This window comes from Gallus gallus, chromosome 3 (assembly GCF_016699485.2).
Source record: "Gallus gallus isolate bGalGal1 chromosome 3, bGalGal1.mat.broiler.GRCg7b, whole genome shotgun sequence".
Lineage (NCBI taxonomy): Eukaryota > Metazoa > Chordata > Aves > Galliformes > Phasianidae > Gallus > Gallus gallus.
In genome coordinates this window covers 49722969-49748835 of record NC_052534.1, presented here as the reverse complement: position 1 = coordinate 49748835, position 25867 = coordinate 49722969, and the positions used below count along the sequence as shown (strand labels likewise).

Here is a 25867-nt window from a genome sequence, read left to right as displayed (position 1 = left end):
ATTAATGTGCACTAAATGTCTGTCTTTCCTTTCTGTGCTGATCCTTACTGTGAAGTATAACAGAGAGAGTAGGAGTATGGAATGGCTGTAAACATTCCTGTGCTTAGAAAAAAATCAGGTCCTGCCCTTAATCTGATGAGTCATTTTGCTGTGGCCTTTTGGGGACTGCATGTGGCTCTACATCCCAGAGGTCAGCTATGTCTTATTGGGGATCTGTGCAGTATTTTTTCATTGTACCTAGGTTCATAAACATAATTAGCATTGCTGTCTGTCTGAGCTGTAAATAGTGCATCAGGGAAGTTCTAAGTTGGTATTGTGAAGTTTCATTTTTCTTTCTGGCAGACAAAATCACAGTAAGATTGAAGGCTGGCTGAGTTTCCAGTACTATCCATCACAATTCAGGTCACCCTCCACAGTTCAGACCCAGTGAACTGACTAATTATGAATGTCTTCTACATACTAATGTGTAATTGGGAACTGAATGTACTGTGGTATGTTCACGTTACCTTGCAGTCCTTTCCTGACACCAGCATGTGTTTTGCTAAGCTCAATTATTTTGTGGCTTGATGGTGTCTATGAGACAAGTGGAACATGGGTTTTGATGCAGTTTTGTGTTATCTTTTTTTCTCTTCCATTGCCTTGTGTCATTGGGCTAGTAGGACTAGTGGTGGCAGCAGATGTGTCCTTGAGGACAACAGGGTTTTCTAGGACTTGCATAGCCTGAGAAAAGGATGAGAGCAGCTGCTGGCTTGCTTTGGCTCACTTGTAGTCATCAAGAAATGTGTGTGCATAAGGGATATACAGAAGGCCCATTAATATTGAAGATTTATTTGCTTTTTTCTATATATAAAACTTTGCTGAGGCCCTGTGTGCTGTACTATGCATTCTGTATGTATGCATTACAGAATCATAGGAATAGGTATGTATGCCTTTTATTAAAAAGAAATGAACTATCTGCATGTCCTCCTTTTTAAATAAAACATGGTAGGTGTTCTTTAAAGCAGTCAGATAATTAATCTGAGAACCTCCAAGGTCATGTGTTGGTATCGATTGATAGCACAGCATTTTCTGGAGCTGAGCTATTAAAAAAGGGCATGATGATCAACATGTGCTGTGATGTGAATACAATATGTGCAAGTACACAAGAAACACAAGCATTTTTATTAAAGGATTACAATGAAGATACACAGATTGCGTAACAACTTGATACTTTCTCCACAGCACTGCCAGCAAACATCCATGTCTTTTGATAAACAAACAGGGCATTTAACTTATTTTTGCTAATGTTCTGCTAATAAAATTTGCTTCCTCATATCCTTAGACCATTATGCCTACAACAACATTAGTACTACTAAAAATATTTACAGTCAGGTTGCTCAATTAATTATAGGACTGTAGAAAACAGAAATCTTTTAAAATTTTAGTCTGTTGGCAAGTCACAGGATTTTACCTGTGAGCTTTGTTACATTCCAAGTATAGAAATGATGTTTTCAGTTCATTATGCAAATTCTGTAACAGCAAATTCTGTACTTCAAACTAGCTATTAAACTATGACTTTAGTTTTCTTCCCGATTTACTACTGAAGGCTTTTCCAATGGTTGTCTAGCATATTTCAGCTTGCTGTATGTTAACATGGCAGACTGTTCAGATCCTGCTAGACTCTGCTGTTGGACAGCGCTAATTTGCATCTCTGCTTTAGTTTATGTTCTTCTTGTTAGTTAAATAATACTGCTGTGTAGTGCAAAAGAACATGTCCTTTTTTTTTTTTTTCAAGTTCCTATCCCATGCTTTTTTAAAGTTAGATGATGACAGATCTGGTTTAAACTTTAATGATGACTATGAGGAAATAGTCTAGACTAATACAAAAATAAGTATGGAATCTCTATGACAGCATGGCAGAATTTTCAACAGAAAAATGGAAAAAAGGCACTTCTATGTCTAATTTCATATTATGCTGATATAAAGGTCTGTATATTTAGCCGCATCACACTGATGAAACAGGAGTAGTGTTACTTCAATTTACAACTCACAAGGATTTGGCCTTCAGTCTTTATTACATAGTCCAAGGCAGAAACGAGTGATTTCACACTAAAAGCATATTTTAATAGTGAAAGTAAGAAATAAATAAGAAGAAATAAAAAGAAGAAAACCCTGTTCCATAGAGTTGTATTTTAGAGTACACTTAAGTATATTGCCCCACCCCCCCCTTTTAACTACTGATGGGTTATTTACAAAGCAAGTAACAAACAATGTCTAGAAAATACTATTGCACCACAAGTTATCTACATGGATATCTCTATTTTCTATACTAAAAACAGATAGGATGACATTTACTAGGATGACATTTACTTCAGTACGCTATTTCTTTCATAAATCTTTGTGTGTTTTACTAGCTAACACAGAATGGAAATGCAGACTGTATTAAGTTAGTTGGAAAAGCAAACGTATGGGTTTGGTTAAGAAAAAAATAATTTCTATCAAAATGTAACATTTTTTTTTTAAGCAGCTCTGATGTGCTAAGTCTTCCAACCACTTCACGCAGGGACTGTTGTTGACTTCCAAGTTGAGATATTGCTGACAGGGCAGTTGAAATTTGGGAAACAAAAGAGAATTCATTGGTTGCCTGTGCCAGCTCTGACAAGCTTATAGCTGTATATCTATTCACAATGGAGTTTACAGTAACAGAGTCAACACTTTTTGGGGGGATAATTCTACCAATAACAGCATGGGATACTTTCATTTACTTTATTAGGTAAACTGATACCTCATTGTTTTGATTGTAAAAGTTCTTATGTGAGAAGTAGAAGAGAAGGGTGATGCTTGGAGGTTTTTATTTTCTTTAAATGATCACTGAAGGAAATATTTTCCCTCTGAAGTTATGGAACATGCAATCTTTGTAAGTGAAGAACTCTTGAATTTCCAGCGTGTTGTTCTGGATGATCCTGTGAGATTTTGGCACACAAACAACATACACAGAAAACACCTCTACAAAAAAAAAAATTTAAATGTAAATCAAGTAACCAACTTCATTTCCCATTATTTCCTGTCATTAAAAGCTCAACTTCCTTTTTTTTTTTTTTTTTTCAAAAGTTGTCTGTCTTTTGAACTTTTGTTTCCAACCTGTTTAACGCCATTGTAACTTGCCAGAGCATATCAGATAGCTTTGCTTTTAGACTAACAGATGTATTCCTGGTTAATACGACTGTTTCGAACAGTGCAGCTTGGAAAGCCCCCATACCTCTTGGCTCTGCTTGCCATTGAGTTTCATGCTTCTGTTATGAGCAGTGTAGAAGTGCTGCAGAAGCAGTTTTTGACAGACTGGAAAAGCAGGCACTTTCCTCTATGATTATTCTTTTTTTTTTTTTTTTTTTTTTTCCTCTTTTGAGGGAAAGCATATCCTACACCTTCCCAAAATGGACTGCACAGAAACACTGTGGCACTGGTTTGTAATTGCTTTGAGAGCTATACTGCAGCAGACCCTGTCACGGCAGTGGGGTGGTTTCAGCTTCTTGGAGTTCCAACTGAAAGGAAAGAAATTGCAAATACAGTGAGCAATTACTTGATTTATGCCCTCAACCCCCCACCAGTTTGTGTGTTTACAATGTGTGTTTTTTTAAGAGGTGTTTACATCCCATTTGCAGCTATTACCCTGCTCTGTAAAGCTGAGCTGGTAGCCCAGGCAGCAGGGCGAGGATGAGTCTTTGTCATAATACAACAAGGTAGAGAGAATGGTAAGAGAAAAATTTCATGTCTGACCTTTAACGACACAGAAACAGACATTCAGTGCTGTCGTGTTTGCATGAGAGTCTGTTTCACAGCAAGCCAGCTGTTTTCCTTCTAGATGGGAACCCTCTGTGAATTTCACTTGTAGAGAAGGATTTCACTCACTCCCTGTATTCTTTTTGTAGCGACTGCAAGGAAGCTGGTATTTTAGATGCTATATCAGCATGCTTTCTGTGTTCACATCAGTAAATTGGCTAACTTCTGGATTTGAATTTACAAATCCAGTTTACATTCTGTGTGAGATGGAGTTACATCAGGAAATAATCACAACTGTCCTTCTGCCCTGGGTGCCCACAGTATCCATGCCTATTCATGTACAGGCATGATATCAATACAGAAATTTTCATCAAGAAAAATCTGCTTACTACACATCACATCCTGAAAACCTGCAACCCTTTTTACTGCTCAGCAATCAGAAATTGTTGAAAATAGGAAGATATTGTAAGTAAAGTGTTTATTTATCGAAAGCATTGTCACAGATGAACTGTGAAGAGAAGGTAATGTGTTGCATCTGTTTTTGGAGTGAGGAGAAAGTTTATTTTCTAACTGTTCTGTTTTCCAGGCACTTTCAGAAGTGACGTCTGTTAGGAATACTAATTGGAGATAAATTTATCCAAAGCCAGAACATAACTTAAATGCTTGTTCAATTCAGCATAATATATGTAGGGGCTTTCTTTATTCTACATTGAAAAATGTTTCTCCTCAGCAACTTTTTATTAGAAAATGACTTGATTTTGAATCTGAATATCTATCTTTTGGAGAAGTCCAGACCTGTAAATGAATTTTGAAGTTAATTTCACTTCTGAATTGAATCACTTGCTGGAAAGGAATTACCTGCTGGAGAGGAACTCTGCAGAGAAAGACCTATGTGTCCTGATGGACAATGGGTTGGCCATAAGCTTCTCTTATGAGGAAAGGCTGAGAAGCTGGGACTGTTCAGTCTGGAGAAGCCCTGAGATGGGATCTTATAAATGCTTATAAATACCTAATAGGTGGGAGTCAAGTGGAGGGGCCAGACTCTTTTAATTGTCCAGTGACAGGAAAATGGGCAGTGGACACAAACTGGAACACAGGAAGTTTCAAATGAACATGAGGAAGAACTTCTTTACTATGACGGTGATAGAGTACTGGAACAGGTTGTCCAGAGGTGTTGTGGAGTCTCCTCTGAGACATTCAAAACCTTCTTGGATGCTTTCCTGTGTGACCTTGCTTTAGCAGGGGGTTGGAGGAGAAGATGTCCAGTGATTCCTGTGAACTACAGAATTCTGTGATTCTGTAATAGAATATGCAGCTCTTATGGAAAAAAAAATGTTCTGATGTCCATTCATTCTAACGTTCAGTTTAAGGACTGCATCACAAAAAATATGCAGCCTTAGGATTCATTTAATTAGTTTCAGTCCTCATAGCATTGTTTATACTTGTTAACCCCTTTAATTAAATTGTCTGGAAAATATTCTGTTTTCTCTGCTATGTAGAAGATTTATAAGGGTCCTATGCCAGTGCAACTCAGCCACAAAAGAAAGCCTAGTTTTTAAGAATCTGCTAAACTAATACAAACTTATAGAATTGACAGAAATAGTTTTTATAAGAAATCAGTGTTTTATAATTGAGCACCATATTATATACAGCGGACATATGCCAACTTTCTAATAACACATAGAAAGGTCCTTCATTAAAACAGGTAGATGTGAAACCTGCTAAAGATTGAAGTTGTAGAATCCATACAGCTTTTATCAGGTTTCTGCACAGGACTCACCAGTACTCCCCATATTTGTTCGTAAGCTGTCAGAGAGCGCTAGGAAAACTAACATGTAAGAAAGTACTTTTTTCTGTTAGTTAAACCCGCTTTTAAATTTTTTTCTTGTTTCAACTTAGAAATAGTTTTTCTTTACTTCAATATCCTTTATATTTCTATATCTGGATGCCAGATTAGCCACCAGTCTTTTCTCCCTCAGGAACAAATTACTTCACCAAGCACATACAATTTTTATAAATGCTCACACCATCAGTGCTGCATTTCTGGGGGATGTCAGAACTTGTTTTGTACTTTTCCTAAATGCTGATAAAAAGTAATCAAATTCTTAAACCAGAAAAACCTTTCAGCAACCTCAAAGACCCATGAAATAAGCCAAAGGCAAATATCTAAACTCAGAGTAATATGAACATTTGTGTTTGCTGTTCCTGCTTTTGCACTGATAGAAAACACGATTGTTATTTCCACAAGTGAATGCTTATTTTGAGTGCTTTAAGAGTATGAGGCCCCAAGCTGTTCTGCGATTAAGTGCCTGCAATTCTCATTACCTTTAGCAGGAGTAAGAATTCTCACTTGGCAAAAAAAGCAACTTGCAGAACAGCTGTTTCTTTGAAAATAACTTGAACTGTGCCCACAACTATACAGTTGTGCAATTAGAATTCATTGCAAATGCTCTCCAAGGCCTTATCTATACAAGAAAGAGCTTGCCAGTGTACTTAGATCAATACAGATATGCTGGCTAGGCTTGCCTGTACAGAAAGCACTTACCTGTGAAAAGAATGTCCTGTCAATAGAATTTACAGAAGTTCACCGACTGAGCAAAGTGCTATTTCACATTTTTCTGAGAGAAAAAGCTGCATTCACTCTAGGGCTTTTTCTGTCTAAAATAAACACAATGTTACATTTGTCAGTACTACTCAGAGAACCACCTCAGAGTAGAAGTCGTGCAACCTTTCAGTCATTTTGATAGTAAGAGACACCAAAAGTGTTGTCTCTTACAGACAAGTTTGTTGTAGAAGAAAATATAAAAATGAAGTTTAATATTCAGCTGTGATCACGGCTTGCTGTGGTTGTATTCCATTGCCTCTGCAGAGGATGAGAAATACTGCTGCTGCTATCTGGTGCGCTGCGCCCAGGGAGTGCCACAGTGAGAAGGTTGAGGTCTGATCTAGAGAGCATATCTGGCAGAAAGAAAGCAGTGGCAGCATCTGCCAAAGCAAGGATTGCTGAATGGTGGTGAGGGAAACAATCGAGCCTGTTTATGGCCACATCAAATTCTCTTAAATACCAGACTATGAAAACACATCTATGAGGACAGGAGTTTCCAAGTAAGTCTTCTTCATCATGGCCTCAGGGAAACCTGCTAGCAAGTTGCTAGGAAGGGTTACAGAAGCAGGGAAAGCTGGGAAGTTGCACAATTTCTTACAGTTGTGAACACACTTTTGTTACATGTACATCATCACTTCAGTTTCCTCCCTCGCTGCCTCTGCCTGATGTTATTCCTGACGTTCCCCTTTCTCTTCTGCATTCTTCCTGTCAGCTCCATTTCCCTCCATCATCTTCCCTTTCAGTTCTCTTCAGTATGCTTTATTTATCTGTAACTAATTCCACTGCTACTCACTGAAGGAAACGAGTAAAACCACTCAGCCAAAATTCCAACTGTGTGATTAGCTTGCTCCCTACCGCCATTGAAAAGCTAACTTCTGTCCCTACCTCAGGTGACTCTGTCCCTTGGTGTAGATTGTAATCTTTTTGGGAAGGATCATCTTCTGTTCTGTTTGCTCTGTATATAGTGAAATAGGCTTTATTTTAATCAGCCTTTGCCAGTATGATAATAATTTTTGCTAAGGGTAGAAATTTAGGCTACAGCTCTTCTAAAATTTATAAAAAGATTTATAAATAAATGTTGAAGATATATGCCTCCAAACTGCACTGTAAAATGATGGACATTTACTAGGTAAAGATCAAATTCTGTTGTCAGATGTGCACAAAACTGACTCCACTGAGGATCACAAATGCACTAGTGAGAGCTGAATCTATCAAATAAACTTTTGCTTCATATAATGAATACTATGTACATACATACATACATGTATGGGCCCATGACACATTTGGCCATACTGCTCCACCACTGAAGTGGGGGTAAGACTGATAACAATCACAGCTTTCCCTTGTGAGATCCCCCCCAGTTTCCAAGTGAGAACCTGTTCCATGTGAGAAAAAACACAAGTCTGAAACTGGATCAGTTCTTTGGACAATGAAGGTCTTAATATTTTCTGTTAAAGACCACGCAGGTGCTAACTGACATCACAGGCCACAGCTTAGCATGTACGAATCAGGTGCTTGTGAATGACATCACTAATTGCAGATGCTTAGTACACCTTATTCCTCTCCCTTCAGCCTGTTTCTTCCTCTTTTCTGGTGCAATTACTACTGCACTACGGGCTTCCCGTTGTCCCATGTTTGGCAAATAAGCTATTTCTCACACAGAAGCCACTGACTTCTGCACCTCAAGAAGGTGCTTAGCTTGTGGCTGAAGGGGCAGCCAAGAAGCTCATGTAAGAGCAACTTACGTATATTGCTGATCTTCCAACAAAAGGTGATGTGGCAAGGAATGAACTAGGCTTGTGCCTTTCTTCTCTTCAATGAATTCCAGAGAAGATTAAAACCCTTTCTAGTACTGCTTTGCTAGAATGCTATAATTTGCTTTTATGTTTTGCTTGATGTTCAGTGAGCAATGTGGTTTGGCAACTTGGGAATCATCACAGGAACATGAATGTTAGATATGTAACAAAAAGACTTTTTTGCAAAAGCTAAGAAAATACAGTCTGAATGAAAATGAGATTCTTGATATTTTTCTCTTGGTGTCTGCTGTGCTACAAAACCTCTACTCCTCAAAGGCTTTTTCTTCATAGAAAAGGAATGCTCTGTACACCTTAAATGGCAAAATGGTACAACACTCCTTAACATGTACGCATATTTTTATATTTATATAAATATATATATATCTCAAAACCCACACTAGCCAACACAGATAATGATCTAGCACAAGAACTGCATGCAGAAGACTTTAGTCTACTTCTTACAACCCTTTCAGCAGAAATAGGGCCTTGTAGGCCTTCCTTGTACGTTAATCAAAAAGTGTATATGCACAGCTTTTTCTCTTTTCAATTCACTAATGAAACAGCAGAAGAGAGACATAGCAGTCTTGTAGGAGTAAACAAGGAGTATGAATAGAGAAATCTGTGATTATTTTCCAACCTGTTCAAAACATTCACCTGATGTAAACATTCTGCAAATGAAACACACTGTTTTGGATGTTGTGTGTACACACGCACACTGGACCCAACCATGCGAGGTACCTTTGAAAGCAAAGAGCTCAGCATCTGGGCACCAACTAGACTAGAAAAGAACCAACACCATGCATAACTGGGGTCAATGTGTATGACTACACCAGCTTCAAATGTAGCCTCGAAGGTATTCAGACCTTTAAATAGCTACAAATCAGTATAAACCGTAACTTCAGAATACATGTCATCTCCAAGCGGGAGGCCCGGATCCAGAGATGACATCTCCACTGCTAGTCATACCTGATGGTTAGTCCTGTCCACAGTGTTGGCAGTGGAAGCATGGTCACGAGTATTTTGTCGGACCCTGGTGGAGTTTTGCTGCTCAATAGTTGAGGAGGTGGGGATGCAGAACTCTCTGAAACACCTTTTGAAATTCTCATCTAGAAATGCATACAGGACTGGATTGAGGCAGCTATTTATATAACCTAAAGCAATACAAAAGTGCCAGGAGACAGTCTGGAAAGTAGTTTCTGGGATGTTGACCAGGGCTTTAATGATGACATAAATGTGGATAGGAGTCCAGCAGATGATGAACACTGCCACCACTACAAGAACCATCCTTGTGATCCTTCGCAGGTTCCTGTCCTTCTCTTTAGAGCCAGATAACATGCGGACACTCTTTAGGCGTAAAATCATCAGCCCATAGCACACAGTAATGATCAGGACTGGCATGATGAAGGCAAAGATGAACACACAGATTTTCAGTAGGTTTTCCCAGTACCAAGCAGGGTGGGAGAATGTAAGTGTGCAGTCAATAGAGCCTAGAGAAAGAAGAAAACAGCAGAGAACAAAACGGACAGTTTTATATTTGCTTTCCTTTAAATATATATATATATTTTTAATACTGTAAGCAAATAGATGAATTTTTATTACGTAAATAACTAAAATGAAACAATCTGTAATCTGTCATTGGTACACACAGAGATAGGACACAGTGTTGCGAAACATTTAGGAAGCTTCAGTTAGAAAAATAAACCCAAAAAGTAACACATTCTCCTTTGCATTATATTGCTTGGAATTCCATGTAGAATTTCAGAAGAAAAAGAGTTGAATTGTCATAAATGCCTAAACTTGGGCTCACTTTTGATATAAAGCCTGGTGATGATTTAACCACCATATCTGCAGCAAATTTTGGTATTTCAGCGCAAAAGGGAAGAGAATGATATGATACTTGGTAACCATGCACTATGGAGTGTTTTTGATATATGTTGAAATGCTGTCATTTGAAGGAAGATCTCTGAGCACTAGTGCTTCAGAACATGCTCTAAGTTCTGCACTATCCCTGCAAGGCAGAGTTGAAAACATATAGCCACTGTCTGTGACTGCCAACTTCAGCAGGAATATACTGAGTAAAACAATGCCTCCTGTGCAGTACTGATACAGTACTCCAGATGCAGCCATACCAAGGCAGAGGAGAGGAAGAGGGTAACTTCCCTTGATCTGCTGGACACACATTTTTTAATGTATGTCAGGATACCACTGGCCCTCTTGTCCAGAAGGGTAGGCATGGATGCTTTTGAAAACACTGCAGTAATTGTGTGGAGCAGGATTCTCATGGTTCCTTCTGGAGCTGCCAGTCATCAAAGACTGATCATATGCAATGCTGTGTCTAGTCAAGTAGGGCTAGCTGCAAAATTGTTAAAGATGGCTTTTGGCATAACTTTACACAGTCTGCAGGTCAGAAATTAGTTCAGCACCTCTACAATAAAAAGAAACAGTGAAGAAGGGAGTTCAAACATTGAAATATTCAATTTGAGCATGAAAAGCAAGACTTACCTTGCCTGTATTTAGTAGTTGCCATAAACATAACTGGCAGACCAATGGCAGAAGAAAGAATCCAGTTGCAGACATTGACAATTTTGGCATTTCTGGGGGTACGGAAATCAAGGGCCTTGACTGGGTGGCAAACGGCTACGTAGCGATCCACACTCATGGTGCAGAGTGTAAAGATACTGGTGAACATATTGTAGTAGTCTATGGATATAACAATCTTACAAAGGATTGTACCAAATGGCCATGTTCCCATCAAGTAATTCACACTCTGGAATGGCAAAGTACTTGTTGCTAGTGCATCTGCCAATGCAAGATTGAAAATATAGATATTGGTGGCAGTCTTCATTTTTGTGTATCTAGAAAAAAAATCAGCAAAGAAAGTGAATGACTGCAACTAACAACATTAAACAAAATTGAGGCCAGTGCACCGTCTAAAAGTTACTTCAGTGAAATAACATGCTAAATGGTATTAAAGATCATCTCTTCTACCGTTCACCTTTAAATCAAATCATCTTGCTCTGGTTTATCTACAGTGATGTTTATAAATCAGTCAGACATTACCTAACAGGTATAAGAAGGATAAGAAAACACTAAATTAATTTGTGCAGAAAGGACATACATAGAAGAAACAATATTATGATTGCTAAAGAACCACTAACAGAACTAAAAAAAACCACGTTTGTACACACTGGTCACTGTACTGAATGGGCAGATTTTGTGTATCTTCTCATGCCATGACAAGAATAAGAAGTGTGGTCTACAGCAATGGAGCACACAGCATTTCTTGGTTGTGGAGTAGTAATGATGTAATTACTTTTGGAATAAGTGTGAAAATTCAGGCTTTTATTTTAAGACTAACTTACCTGCTTATAATCAAATAATTTAAAAATAATTTGTTATGATGGTTACTATTATGGTTACTACTGTTACTGATCTCAGGGTCCTATACAAATTGGATAGATACTCCAACTGAATGAGAAGACAGATGCTATCGACCACATGAAATGTACATATCAATAAAACCACCAGCCCTGGGTGAATGCTTAGCCCTGTTGCTTAAAGTAGGTATGCATGCACTGCTGTGCTCCACAGAGTCAATTCTGACAGGTGAGACTTCAAACTATTTTGAATTCTCTTCTTTTCTTAAGTCTGTGGCACTAACACAAAAAAACACTTTCTGAACTTTAAATATGTCACACGAACCACAGCTGAGCAGGGGAACTTTACATGCTTTGTGTTTGCATTCCTAAAGGTAGAATTAAAATTATTCCTTTGTTTCATCCATTTTTTTTTTACAGTTTCTTTACAGTTTCTTTACAGTTTCAAGCCCTTGTGTCACATCAGTAGCACCTGACATCCACTATTAGTGAGGATGATATATTTTCCAGTGGCACAACGAACATTTCACTCCAAGTAATCACTCCTGGCTAGTTTGTCCTGATTGCTGCTGAGGTTGCTAGGCACTGAGGCCAGCTTTTGGGGGGTTAGATGGCTTGCTCTTTTGATGAAATTCTCCTGTGATTCTGCAAAATAACAAGTACAGTATTTGATCAGGCATTTTATATTGTATAAACTGATTTGCAATTGGAACAGCCCTTTAAAAAGACCTTTTGGGCAATTTGTTGGAGAAGACAAACTGTAAAATACAGTATTTAATTTTTTTTTTTTCTCTCTGATCTCTTCAGAACACGAGTCAGCTGCAAAGAGCCCATGACAGGGCTACAAAGGGAGCACATCTGTGGAACTTCTTGTTAGGGGCTGGAGGAATGCAGATTTCATCCTGAATGCAACTAGATAACTTTTATGATGAACATCTGATGAAGTCCATGCCGTTTTTGTTCTCTTATTTCATCACACTGTGCATGAGGATCCAATAACAATGTTAATGTCAATCCAAGGTGTTCTTTTAAACATTTTTCAAGTAGACCCAAGCTGTTACTTGACTGCTGTGATGAGAACTACGATCTTCCAAGTTTTAAATAAAATCTGTTCTTTGAAGTTAATGTACCCTGCAAACTTTTCTTAGGGGAGTACTCCCTTTATCCAACAGACTGTAACAGCAATTTAGGAAGACATAGTTGCTGCAAGCATCTGTGCTTCTATCTGTAGGGAATAACTTAGAAAAAAAATGCACAGGATTGCAGTGTGGGAGAGACACAATGAGCTGCAGCTCTAAAAGCAATCTAGGAAGGTGGAGAGAATATTTGCTGGGCAATTTGTTGAAGAACCTTGGAGAGGAGAATGAAAATAGGAATATTTCAATAATGACTTTACTAAGGAAAAAAAACTTGCACTAAGCCCTCTCTTTGTTATCTCTCTTGCTGTTTATCAAAAATGAATGTGTTCTCTACAAGTCTGACAACAGTTCCTAGATTAGCTAATGCTCAATCCAGAGAGTAAACCTGGATGTTTAATGCCATTGTGAGCAGACACGCAAAGCTTGCTCCAGCCTGATTGGCTCAGGCAGCAATAGCAATGATGGCAGAGGAAGGGCAATGGCTCTGAACCCTTAGAAGCTGAGAAAAGACAAATGCAGACTCAGTGCTCTCACCCATGTTGCTGGACCATTCTCAGCTCTGAAGTGACCACTCTGTCTTCACAGATGGAGAAGAATATACAAGTTTAGGTATGTAGCTCAATGCCAATGCCATTGTATCTGATTCTATAGGAATTCTGTCCAGAAAGCACATCATCATCAACTCATGATAATGATTTTTTATCAGTAATTAAAGCCATTCCAATGCTTTAAAGACAATGCTTGACACAGCAAAAAAAGATACATCAGCTGATAGGTAAATCTCTCTCAGTTTAGTGTGCTAGAGGAAAGGCAAGAAAAACTCTGAATAAATGGAATAGCATTTCTTCACTGATACTACCATGGGCCCCACTTAATGCTACACAAATTTAAGCCTAAAAGTTCTTGGACTTTTCATTATTTCACATAGTAATTTCACACAATAGGCTCTGGAGACTATTAATGAAAAATTCTGCTTGATGTACTCTTGTAACTTACGTATTTATAATCACACTTTCTTACAAAGAAAGGAAGTAGAGCTTTTGTGGTGCTAGAAAGTATTTACCTCCACAGTTGCTTCATGAACAAAAGCCTATTGAAATTCACAATATTTTTTTCAGTGACTTTTATGGGATCTGGGTATTTCTCTGTACTGAATATTTCAAGATTTTATAACAACATTATCGCTAAAAAGTACATTTTGTTGAAGGTGTGTTTCTCCAAATAGATTATCAGTGTCGCTAGGATTGTTTTCTTTTGTATGAAAAAATAAATATTGACAAATTGATTTTAACAGCATGAAAAATAACAGTCCCGAAAATGAAGCTCTTCAAAGTCTTGATCTTAGCTTTTATTTTACTTTTTGCTAAGTTATCAGTCTATCCATTTGAAGAAGCGGAGCAAACATTTTCATCATAGGACACAGATGTGTATGTGAAGAAATATACTTCAGATGGACTGGATATTCTATGCAGTTTTAGTCATGGGCTACCTGTAAAACTTTTTTATAATACCAACAGCACTGTGTGTATAAATACAATCTTTTAATGGATACTGCTTTTACAGTGCGATTCAAGGCCACTAGAGTGGTGAACATTTACCTCAGTATTGCTCTTAATATTAAAATTAATTATGCTCATTATAATTTGGATAGCCCCTGGCACACTTTTTCTATATTGTCGGAGTAGATTTTGTATCATAAAATATTAATTTTTATTAAGTTTCTTTTTTTAAAATATATATTATGATATGACAGTTTAGATTTACAGCTTCAGGTCTGCCTAATTCTGTAGGTCATATTCAGCCTTGCCCTATTACTGCTCTATCCAGCAAAGATTTAAAATATATCTGAAGTTTGAAGATTTGAGCTGTAGAGATCCACTCAACTGGAATTTGCTTGCAGTAAGAAGAAAGCAATAAGGAAAAATATGAGAATTCTACTGAAAGTCACTAAGTTCATGACACTCAAGGATACATAAAAGCCTTAGACTGGTAGGCTGTGGGCCAGCTGTAGTTTGCAAAGCCATCAAAAAAAAATTAATCAGACTAGAATTATTGAATTATAGAACCTAAAAAGACCCTGCCTCATTTGCAGAAAGTGTGATAGCACCTTGAGCAGGGGCCATGAGCATCTCCCTGTTCAGCTCCCAGACACACCAGAGGAAAGTGATGTGTGTATCCTTGTGCTTCTCCCTCTTGCTGCAAGACACACCACAGCTCTGTTTCTGGCCTGCCCATTCCAACAGTGACGTCTTCAGCTGATCACCTTTGGAGGTGATTGATTTTTTGAAAAGTGTTTTAAGCCTCAATAGCTCAAAAGAAAAGAACAAATAACATGACTCACATTTTCTTAAAAAAAAAAAAAAAGCAACATCAACAAACAAAACAACGCATGACATTTTTAGTACACAGTATGCTTTTTCTAAGCCTAACAGACACAGTTGATATACTGCTACCTGACTCTTGTCCATACCACCTATTGGAGAAGCCATTTACATCCATATGGACTGATGAAATATATTCTCTCCCAGACCTTTCAGTCCTATAACACATCAATCTTATACCATCTTTGTACCACTAACCTGGTGCAAAGAAGGTAGAGACACAGTTCACATTTAGCCCAATGAATATAGCAATACATGTCATTATAAATTCATTTGAGAACAGTGAGGAGAGAAGCAGAAACAGTCTTTTGCACTTAAGAGATAGGTGGGCCAATGATAGATTGATAACAACCACTTTCAGCAACATAAAGGCATGCAAGCCTTTGTTCAAAGCTAGTTGGGAGACAAAAGCTGCTTCAATTGATCTATGTACAGTGGAAAATATCTGAAAAAAAACAGTTAATTACAGGAGATTTACTGCAGAAAGCAGTCTTTCATGAATCTGGCTTGGCTGCTCAAAGAAACAACAGCCAGCAATTAGGTCTTGCATTCAGACAACCTGACATAATTCTTGTTGATTCTGGATGAGATTAGGTTAGTGTTTAAATTCATATTCTTCTTGTATAAATGACTTGTTAAACAAATGAAGAATCATTGTGGGCATGCATTAGATTTGTTGAGGTCTCCTTGGGTGGGAAGATTAAAACATGTGAAGCATGACTAGTTGAACCAATTTAAATGAACATTTATTTCCATGGCTCTTCAGGTACATTTTTTATATGCAACCCAAAAACAGTAAGAAAAACAGATTTTTTCATGTGTGCTTTCATAACATATTTAGTACTTTCATTTTTCATTGAGCCCTTATAGCTCTGACAACAGTTCAGGCTGGTCTGGACAACACTTTCTTCTGTCTATTAATCCAATGAGTATGTTTGACTATGAAGTGAAGCCTCTCTGCTATAACCTGGAAAGTACCTTTGGTCTCAAGTGGTAGAATTAACTGATGGCCATCCTGTCTAATTGTCCTTTTTCTTTTTTTTCTTTTGCACTGTAGTGCATCTTTCTCTATAGAGTAAAAGACCTGCACAGGATCTCAGCCATAGCTGTGGTGTTGTAACAGCCTGCTACTGATTAAAGCTTTGAAAGTCATGTATATTCCATACGAGCCTAATCTACCTGTCACAGAGCACACGATTTCATCAGCTTGAAGATTCAGTCTTTGATTTTCCTATTCAGGAATACTCCAGAATGCTGGAAGCCATTAAACTCAAGCTCTACATACAAGCACAATTTGTGCAAGCACATAACTACGCAGTCAGGCCACCTGGACTGCAAGTGACACACTGGTTAACGATCAACTTGTCCTTTTGATTTATGCTCTCAATAGGAGATCATATACATGGATGTAATTCAAAAATAACAGTCTCTCAGGGGAGGCATCCAAACACCAAACAGAAACAAAGACAAACCCAACAGGTACAGCAATCATAGCAGAAAATGTTCACGCTTAGTTACAGTGAAACTGTGTTACTGCAAGCACATTTGCTTACTTTCTGTACTCAGTGTTTGGGGCAAAAACTGAACTGAAGAAGGGAACAAAATTTCCTGCTGTTGATACAGAGGCAGCAGTTGGTCCTGTTAAAGCCTTTGCCAGTCACTGCTGTTAAGGAGACAGAAGTGTAAATGCTGAACTCGGTGAACATAGAGCAACAGGAAGCTCTCTGTTGCCTAAAGACAAAATTTATCTGGCTTATCCATCAAATTTCACATTTGTAAATGAGCAAAAACAACCAGAACTCTGAGGTTGTGAAGAGTGAGTTGGTGGGTTAATTAGAAGGATTAAAAAAAAACCCATGAATATACCATGCCTCACTTCAGGTGCCAAGGCATGGCATACTTGGGCAGTGTGCTAGGCCTGGCACTGCGGAGCCCACTTATTTGACTTACAGTGGTGGGAAATGCAGCAAGGCACACTGCCCTATAACAGAGCAGCTGTCTTCTTCCTTCCTCACACATTTGCAAGGGGATGCACATTCTCTGAAGAAGTTTGGTGGTATGTGCTGAATGCGCAACAACTGCTGAACTGTAGCTGTTTCAGCTCTTACCACTTTCAGTCTTACCTCAGTCACCATTTTACTTTATTGTTTTCCCTAACACAAATGAATGGAATCCAGAATTTCACCGAAGTTTACTTCCCTCAGGGTAGCTTCCTATCTTTGTCATCCTATTGTGCCTTTTCCCCATATCGGTGTGTGTTAAGGCATTTACAGATGGTGGTATTTGCTTACACATGACAGGTAAAGAAGGAAGGATTCATGCAGGAACATCTGCTCAGGTTTCTTCTTTACTCAGAACCAATTAGCAGCTTCACTCAGATCTCAGCCGTGGTGCAGAAAAGCTGAACAAAAGCCTGTGAGGTTCCAGCACTAGCCCTTTCAGGAATGACATGGTGCCAATGACAGAGTCGTGAGGGCATCTGACTCATCCTGTTTTCAATTAATTACAATAATGTGTTGGGCTTTGGGCTAAAACTCACTCGCTGCTTTCTATAATGGCTTTTCCTGCTGGTTTTTTTTTTTTTTCTTTTTTCTTTTTCTTTCTGCAAAGTGAGATCATATAGAGATCCTTTTCTGCTGTTTGGTTTGAATTAGTGAGCTTAGTCCCTTCACAGGGCAAACAAAATAAGCTTCCATCTTTGGGAAAAAAAGCTACTTACCAAGGGAAAGCTGGTCCTTCCCCTTCAGGTGTGACTGAAGGGATTTACTAGCAAGGAGATTATTCCAGACAGAACACACAAATTCCACAGTAGTTCTAACAGGTAATTATTTTATTATCATTATTCTCTCATTATTTTCATGTTTTTTTTTTTTTTAATTACATGTTTATGCAAAATATCATTGGAATTAACCAATATTTGGTCTTCAAATATATTCATACCTACTTGCCAGGCAAATATTTAAGATGTTGCAATGTCTTATAACTCCTATCAACCTAATTTCTTATTTCTTTTCCCAGAAGCCACAAAGAGCTATTTTATGATAAGAAGAAATGACAGCAACATGTATGCTGCAATTCTTGTGCAGTCAGCTGCTGGTTTACTGAATTGTTCCCCTCAATCTAGTTAAAGAAAGGAAACATTATCTGCAAATTATTCCTGGACTCATTCTGGTCTGTTTATTAAGCCATCTCTAGCTTTATCTCTGCAAGTTTGACACTGAAGCACATATGAGTCTCCAGTAATGGCTGCTGTTTTTGCAGTTATTGTGTAACATATCTCTGAGAAATAAATCAATGGTGTTAAAAATGGTAACTCCAGTATATTGCCATTATCCAGCAGCGAGTGCTTATTGCTGTAATTTTTTGCTTTGCCCAAAGACATGCAAATGAAAGCTGTCAGCATCTTAACTTTCTCCCCTATGCATTCAGGGAAGTGATAAGGACTATGTCAGTGACAACTGAGGTTACATTTTTATAGGAGAGGCAAATTAACAGCTATTTTCCCTATTTTCAGAAGATAAAGAGATCTTCCACAAATATTCCTGATTTGTAGACTGATCTCCTCAGGTGAGGACTGTACATGAAAGATCCCCTGCTTGGCACAGAAGCTGGCAGGGAAGCTTTTGAAGACAGTTTTACTGCTAGCAGAAATGAAATCCACAAAGAAGTGATGGGGAACAGCAGCGGCAATCCTCCCTGGTAAAAAGCTTTCATAGCAGCAGCATGGGGCTCAAGGCAGTGCCAGAGACCATACAGAGAAGAGTTTTGCTAAATATGCAGGGTACAGTCTCTTGTGTGTAAGAGATCGGGATCTTCTTGTGAAAGTGTTGAGTGCGATCTGGAAAGGAGCAATAGAGGTGAGACAAAGGGACAGGAGAGAGGATGAATGTGGAGGAGGATGTGGCCGTGAAGAAGAGGGAATGGGGAAAGATGGGGGTGAAGAAGGCAGGCATGACAGAAAGAGGAAGTGTGACTGTATGTTTTGAGAAGACCACGTGTAAAGTAATAGCAAGCATGGATTTGGTACCATGTGACAAGGACAAGTTTGCGTCTGGAACTGGGGCTCTGAGGGAGGCAGTGACACCATCACTTTAGGAGAAGAATTTGGGAAACTGGCTTCTTGGATGTTTGTCTACTGAAGCAGCACATCCCAGGGCTGACATGGAGGTCAGCAATGTGCAAGGGGGGAACAGGAAAAGATTGCAATTGCTGCTCTCTCCTTCAAGAAAGCAAATCCACTCATGCTGGAATTGCTCTGTGCCACACACCCCACTCTGCACAGTTTTGTTTTGAAGTTTTATTCCTGATCTGAGACACAAGATCTCATAGCTGATAATTGAACACTTCTCAGTGAGAAGGTGGAAAAACATGCTATTTCATGTCCTTCACAGTTACTTGACTAGATACAACTTATCACCTATCATCTTTACCTTTTTTCATCATGCAAATTCAAAGGGAAATATAAACAAAAAATGTTTAACGTTAAACAGATGAATGGTACTTAACACAGTTAGGCTAAGCCGTGGAATGCTAGTGAATACCCTTAGAAGCCAATTTTTATGAGGAGCAAGGTCTTTGAAAGATAATGATAGAATCCCCGCTAACACAACAGGAAAGCCAAATTCCACGGTATAGACCAAACAAGAAACAGATGATTATAAGAACTTTGCTTGAGATGAGCCTAACAAGAACTCACTAAATAGTTTCTCCCAGGTTTTTCTAAAATATAGATATAATGAGTAGCTTTGTATTTTGAAGAGAACAATCAAGGATTGGAAACACATTTTCACAGGGAATCCCAATAAAAACAATCTTTTTTTTCATGAAAGTGTCCATTAGTCAGGATCCTTACAACACTCCCTCAGAGCCCCCAGGCTTAAAAATAACTAATTTAGAATTCTTAACAATGTTTCAGAATCCTCAAATTTTACTTTAGAAAATGACTGCTTCAAAACAGAATTTCCAACATATTATTTCCAACTTTATTTTAGATTCAGATATTTTTGGGACTGCTGCATGGAAAAACGTGCACAGAAAGGTACTGAAAAAATGCCGATACAAAATGCAGTCCAGAAGTCTGTCTGCAATACAATAGACTGCTAGAAGGAGTCTCATACAGGGATGCTTCTCTTTCTTCCTCTCTTTGTCTAAACACCAGTTACTGTCTATGCCTGGAAAAGAGGTAATGATTCTGAGACTGTTTGGCTTACATCATGTTTTGTTTGAGATTTTTATATGTCATCTTTTGCTCTAGAAAAATTTAAAAAGAAAAGCCTTTCAACAGTATTCATTAGAAGCTATGACTGATGATTTGAAAACAAAACAGTGCAAATTAAAATGAAATGAAATAGTATCTCAGGATTATGCTAGCTCACATTAACTCATCATTAGTTTGCTAGTAATTAAAATATGAATAATATGTGCTTATAATATGTTCTAGCTTTACTGATACCATGAATAGTCAGTACAATCAGACTGACATTTATGAGGAAATTCAGTGAGGGGAGAAGTTTTCAGCCTACCTCTGCCCAGGGGTGGAGGTGCTGCAGGGGCAGCCCCATGTACCGCAGGTAGGAGCTGGCTGGGCATCCTGATCTAGCCTCTACCTCAGAGAGACCAGGGCCATTCTGAGGTAGTCAACCATGGTTGTATCAATATAACTTAAACAAAATGAAAATACAAAAGTATACATGGCATTTTATCTAATCTACTCCTCTTGGCCCTGGAGGAGAGGGGAGCACCTTAGTAGTCAAACATTTACCCTCTAGTAGAAGCAGGTAAATTTTTATTGCAAGCAGTGTGCAAACGAGACATATGCCTTTGTGTAATGTGGTGTGTTGAGGGTCATCTTCTCACTGCACCTCTCTTTGAACTCAGCTTCTGGGCTTGTCTTGTCTACTCAGATTCCTTCAGACCTTGATCGTCTGCAAGGATGCGGCCTCCACCACTTCCCTGGGCAACCTGTTCCAGAGTCTCATCATCTTTATTGTAAAAAACTTCTTCCTTATGCCCAATCTAAACCTTCCTTCTTTTAGTTTGAAACCATTTCCCCTTGTCCTATCACAACAGACCCTGCTAAAGAGTCTGTCCCCTTTCTTATATCCCTCCATTAGATACTGAAAGGCCACTATCAGGTCTCCCTGGAGATGGCAGATGCAGTGCCATCCAAATGAAGGGACATTCACGTTGCTGTGGGAAGGAAAGAAAAGAATGAATTTTATAGATTTCTAGGTTTCTAAATTCCCCGATCTATGCTGACACAAGACATGCCATGAATCTTCTTTCACGCTGCATCCATAACTCCATGTCACTATGTCACTTTGCAAAGAAGAGCTCCTGTTTTTTTTTTTGTTTGTTTGTTTGTTTGTTTTTAAAAACTCTTTGCTTCAGCCTGTTTTAACCTCTGATCATTTTCAATGGGTCATTTTCAGCTTACTTTCTCAAATCACTCTCTCCACCCTATACGCTATATCCTGTTTATGAACTCCTCACTTTTTCCTTTCTTTACACGTATCAGAGTATTCCTCTGAAGACATCTATTCTTCCTACAATTGAAATTACATGCCAAATTCCTTTCTTACCAAAATAGTATTCCCAAAGCACAAGTGAGACAGGCTGAAGTAAGCAGAGGTTTCAGCAGTGTGCAATCATCCCAAATCAGATGATGATTCAGTCATAATTTTACTTTATTTTTCAAAACATAGTTGAGATATTATCCTGAGAAATGTAAAAAGCTTTTTTTGCCTCAAAGCAGACTTCTTTCCTTATTTTAATTTTATGGGCTTTAAAAAAAAAAAATCAAAATGCTAGTGTAATCATTTACTCTAATGAAACAAGGCACTTCCCTCAGCCAGTGAAGGATCACAGGGCACCTCAGGCTCCTTTGTTTATGATATGTAACAAAACGATTAGCACAGCAATTAAGGCATTGCTCTTGCCCTGAGTGCTGATAGCATCTATAGGTGGCATCGCAGCCCTCTCAGGGCATTTCACCCAGTGCAGGGCTGGGGCCTCAGCTTCTCCACTCTGGTGATGCCAAAGATGTTCAGCTATGATCTATCACGGCTTTCTAGCACTGTGCACACCTCTTTAATCATAGGGCATATTCTTCTTCTCCTTCTCATCATATCCCACTGACTTGTCTAGAAAGCAAGAAAAGCCTATAGATTGATGTGAAATTAATTCAATGCCACATGATGATACTAATTGTACACTGTCTTGTACTCTGCAGCAACTAGCAGTAGCATTTGCTGTTAATGTAGTTGTAATGACACTGTTCGTATTAGTAGTTCATGCTTAAACAAAACACATGAGGAAAACAGATAATGAAATTCGTGGCTGGCAGTAAAACCTGACTATTATTGCTGTCACTCAGAAGGCATTTTTCATACTTCACAAAGGAAACAGCTCAGTGTTGGTAACATGGGGTTCAGCTTCACACACTGTAGATACAATGCGTTGTAAATATTAATTCAAGGAAGAAATAATTCAGCTGAACAGAAACCATTTGGGAGAACGAGGAGGGTGGTTGAGATTGCATTAATGATTATGTACAGGTATACAAAGCCCATGACACTGTATATTGATAACGACAGTTCCATATCAGGCAAGCACCTGCACAGCTCTGGTTCCAGGCTGACGGATCTGCTTCACTTGGAAGAGACGGGACAACTGGATGGGGCTTTTAGGTCATCTGCTTATAAAAATAACTTAATAGCTATTCCAAAAAACGTTTCCAAAGAAGCTGAGCACAATGTATTAGCATGTAGCACTCTAAACTTTCACTGGACTCTAAGAGGTGAGTAGGGACAGTTCCAGACATCTGAGCATTTCCCTCCCAGCTCCTGGCATTTTCAAGGTAAACAAGCTTCAAATCTTCTTTCTTGTAGTATTAATTCACCTCAAAATTAACACAAACATCAAAACTTCCTTTTTCTTGAACAGTGATTGTATGAAAGGTAGACAAAGATGGGGAGATTTATAGTATGTCAAATTTGATCCAGGGAAAGATTTGCCTCCTATCTTTAGTGGGATCTAAGGTTTCATTAATACGAGCACATAAGCTCACTGTTCCATATACGCATACGATACAATTTGGGAATGCTCTCATGTTAGTATAGCCTGCAACAAGAAAAGACTCAAAAAGTTCCTTACTGCTGCCCAAGTATATCAAACCTACACAGAAGCACAGAAAGGAAAGGCACTGTTGTGATGCTTAAACCACAGATTATATTCAACCATAATAAGCAAGCTGTTTCTTCATTCTAAATTGGGAAATAGGTGTATGATATTAATTGAGAAGGAATTATGTCATATGGAAAACTTCTTGCTGTGAAAGCATAGGAGACCTGGGTTCAGTCCTATCTTTGCTGCAGAATTCCAGAGTGGTTCTAGGGAGGTAATTTAACTGATTTATGTCTTCCTCTGTAAAATTAAAACATATTTTTTGCCTTCCATTGCTTCTGGCTTTTGTGTTAAGCTTTAATCTCTGGGAAAGATGGCCTCAAGATAGAAAGCTGAATGCAGGTGCCTCATTCAATTTGGCTTTGTGGTGTAAGTGTAATTGAATTAATTAATATAAGAAATATGAACCCAGAACAGGTTATGGCTGGTATAAATATACAATTCCATGGAAAACTTGTAACATACACACTGCTGACAACCATTCTGGCTCTGTTACATTGTGCATCTGCTTCTTCTCCCAGAGGAAGGGGTTCACCACTTGCTCAGACCATTGCAGTCATGCTCCTGTTCAGGAGCACTTCTCACACAGACATCTTGGATCTCAGCTTGATCAAACCCTCATGGCACTAAGAATCTTCCCAATTCTGCCTCTAAAGTATGGCTAAAACCAGTAGGATTCTTAACTATCATAGTCTGAACCATTGGTGTGTGGTTCCCATTAGGTTTACGAGTTGCACGGGTTTTGCAGAGACATCCCCAGCAGCTGCTGTTATGTTGTACACCAAAGGAATCATCAGAGCATCACCCCGGCTTGTTATAGCCGCCACTGAGCCCCACGCAGCGCCTGCCCAGAGGGACAGAGGCTGCTTTCTGGACCCGGGGGAACTGCAAGTCCTGCCGCAAGGAGGGAGCAGTCCCCAGGGGCACCCCTCGCAGAAGCGTGGCTCGGAAAGACCAGCCGCCCGGGGGAAGGCGGTGCCGGGCCAGCCCCGACCCCGGGCATTCGAGGGCATCTTCGTCCCGTTCGGCCCCGCCGCCCCCGGGAGGTGGCACTGTTCCTCCATGGAATCCGACCACCCGACCCGGGCCCCGCCGGAGCCTGTTTCATCTCGCTGCCACCCGCTCGCCGCCGGTTTACGGGTATGAGATTCCTCGTGCGTGAAAGGCACATTTGTGAGGGACCTGCGGGTGACAATGCCGCTCAGTGCTGCAGCGCAGCTGGGAGCCTGGGGAACTGACAGGATCCCCGTGCGTACGCGTGGATGTCTACACACGTACACCGACACAGATGTATACAAGCATAAAACACCCATTTCAACACTCGAGGTAGAGCTCTATAAATCCAGGCAGAGAGAAGCATTGAGCCGCGATGCCATTTATGTTTTGCTTTTGTGTTGGCACACGTTTGGGGACAGACGCGTGCTGAGTGCTGAGCGTACAGCCGTACACGAGGTGACCGCGATCCCCTTCCACCCTCCCTCAGCAGCGGACAGCTTTGAGAGTCGGGCTCCGCGGTCGGAGCTCTGCCGGGTGCTGCAGCCCTAGGGGCCCGCGGAGCATCTCCGACGGGGCGCTCGGCCCCGCCGCGTTTGCCCTCCGCGATCTCTCGCTCAAACGCTTTCCCAAAGCCTCTTCCACCCCGCACCCAAGAGACAGGAGTCCCTCGCACCGCACCGCTCCGCGGAGGCTCCGTTGCACCCCGCCGCCGCCGGAACGCCGTTCCGCAGCCCGACGGCGGCACTCACCTGATGATGACGTACATGACCAAGAAGTTGCCGAAAAGCCCCACGACGCACACTACAGAGTAGAGGGCCATGATGGCGATAGCCGTGACCACAGAGGGGCCTCCGCCGCCCGCGGGAGCGCATGGCCCGCCGCCCGCGCTGCCGTTGGCACCGCCGCAAGGCTCGGAGCGGTTCCAGCCCGCCGTGCTGTTACCCCACGCGCCCGGAGGCGCGGCCGCGCAGGGAGGCACGGCGGGGCGGCAGGCGGCAGCGGAGGCATTGGCTCCGAAGGGGACCTCCAGCGCGCCGGCGAGGAGCGGCGCGGAGCCGTTCCCCAGGAGGTAAGCGACGGCCATGGTACGCGGCGGCGGCGGCGGCGTCAGAGCGGCCACCGGCTCCCCGCACCCGAGTGCGAGCGACGCGCAGCGCGGGCGGTGCCGGGGAGGCGGCGGCGGCTCCCGCCCGCCCCGACGGCGCGCCCCGCCGCTGGCTGCGGGCACATGTGTGTGGCGGGCGGGCCGGGAGGAGGGGCTGCGACAGCGGCGAAGACGCGGGGCGAGGGGAGGTGGCGCTTCACTCCCCTCTGAGATTTTCATGATGTGTCGAGTGAAGCACTCCTTGGGAGTAGGGTTGTGCGGATGTAGTAGAGTTTGCCCTGCTGTGCTTCTGGGGCTGGGGAGCGCTTAAAGCGTTTCCTTCCCCGGGGAAGTGGGGATGGGCAGGAGGGAGAAATGTCTGGCGATGCTGCCTGAGCGGAGCAGGGGTCAGCGTGCTGCTGATTAATTCAGTGAATCGAGGTTATCGACCAGACTGCACCCTCCCTGATTCTGTGGCTTGGGGAAAGGGTAGCTGACACTGGAAGTAAAACGTGGGGAGCTGTGTGGTACCACACTAGACAGAAT

General features: G+C 40.5%; 1 protein-coding gene across 2 annotated transcripts; it reads right to left on the bottom strand.

Annotated features, from left to right (window-relative positions):
* Positions 1-1138: 1138 nt before the first annotated feature.
* On the bottom strand, positions 1139-25473 carry OPRM1 (opioid receptor mu 1). 2 transcript variants are annotated; one of them, XM_003640960.6, is made up of 4 exons: positions 24987-25473; positions 10663-11015; positions 9127-9647; positions 1139-3521 (listed from the first exon to the last, which is right to left on the bottom strand). In XM_003640960.6, exons 1-4 carry the CDS (start codon positions 25319-25321, stop codon positions 3483-3485), a joined length of 1248 nt encoding a protein of 415 aa, XP_003641008.4. In that variant the 5' UTR covers positions 25322-25473; the 3' UTR covers positions 1139-3482. The 2 variants fall into 2 exon arrangements, with proteins under 2 accessions (XP_003641008.4, XP_015139739.1); XM_015284253.4 differs by having other exon boundaries at positions 1139-2985.
* Positions 25474-25867: the final 394 nt, after the last annotated feature.

What these genes read in the sequence shown, in the direction of transcription:
- OPRM1 (XM_015284253.4), bottom strand. Translation starts at nt 25,321, where the DNA reads ATGGCCGTCGCTTACCTCCTGGGGAACGGCTCCGCGCCGCTCCTCGCC. An exon ending in GTCATGTACGTCATCATCAG is followed by an intron (nt 11,016 to 24,986) that starts GTGAGTGCCGCC and finishes TTTTTTTTCTAG; the next exon opens with ATACACAAAAATGAAGACTG. An exon ending in AACTACTAAATACAGGCAAG is followed by an intron (nt 9,648 to 10,662) that starts GTAAGTCTTGCT and finishes TTCTTTCTCTAG; the next exon opens with GCTCTATTGACTGCACACTT.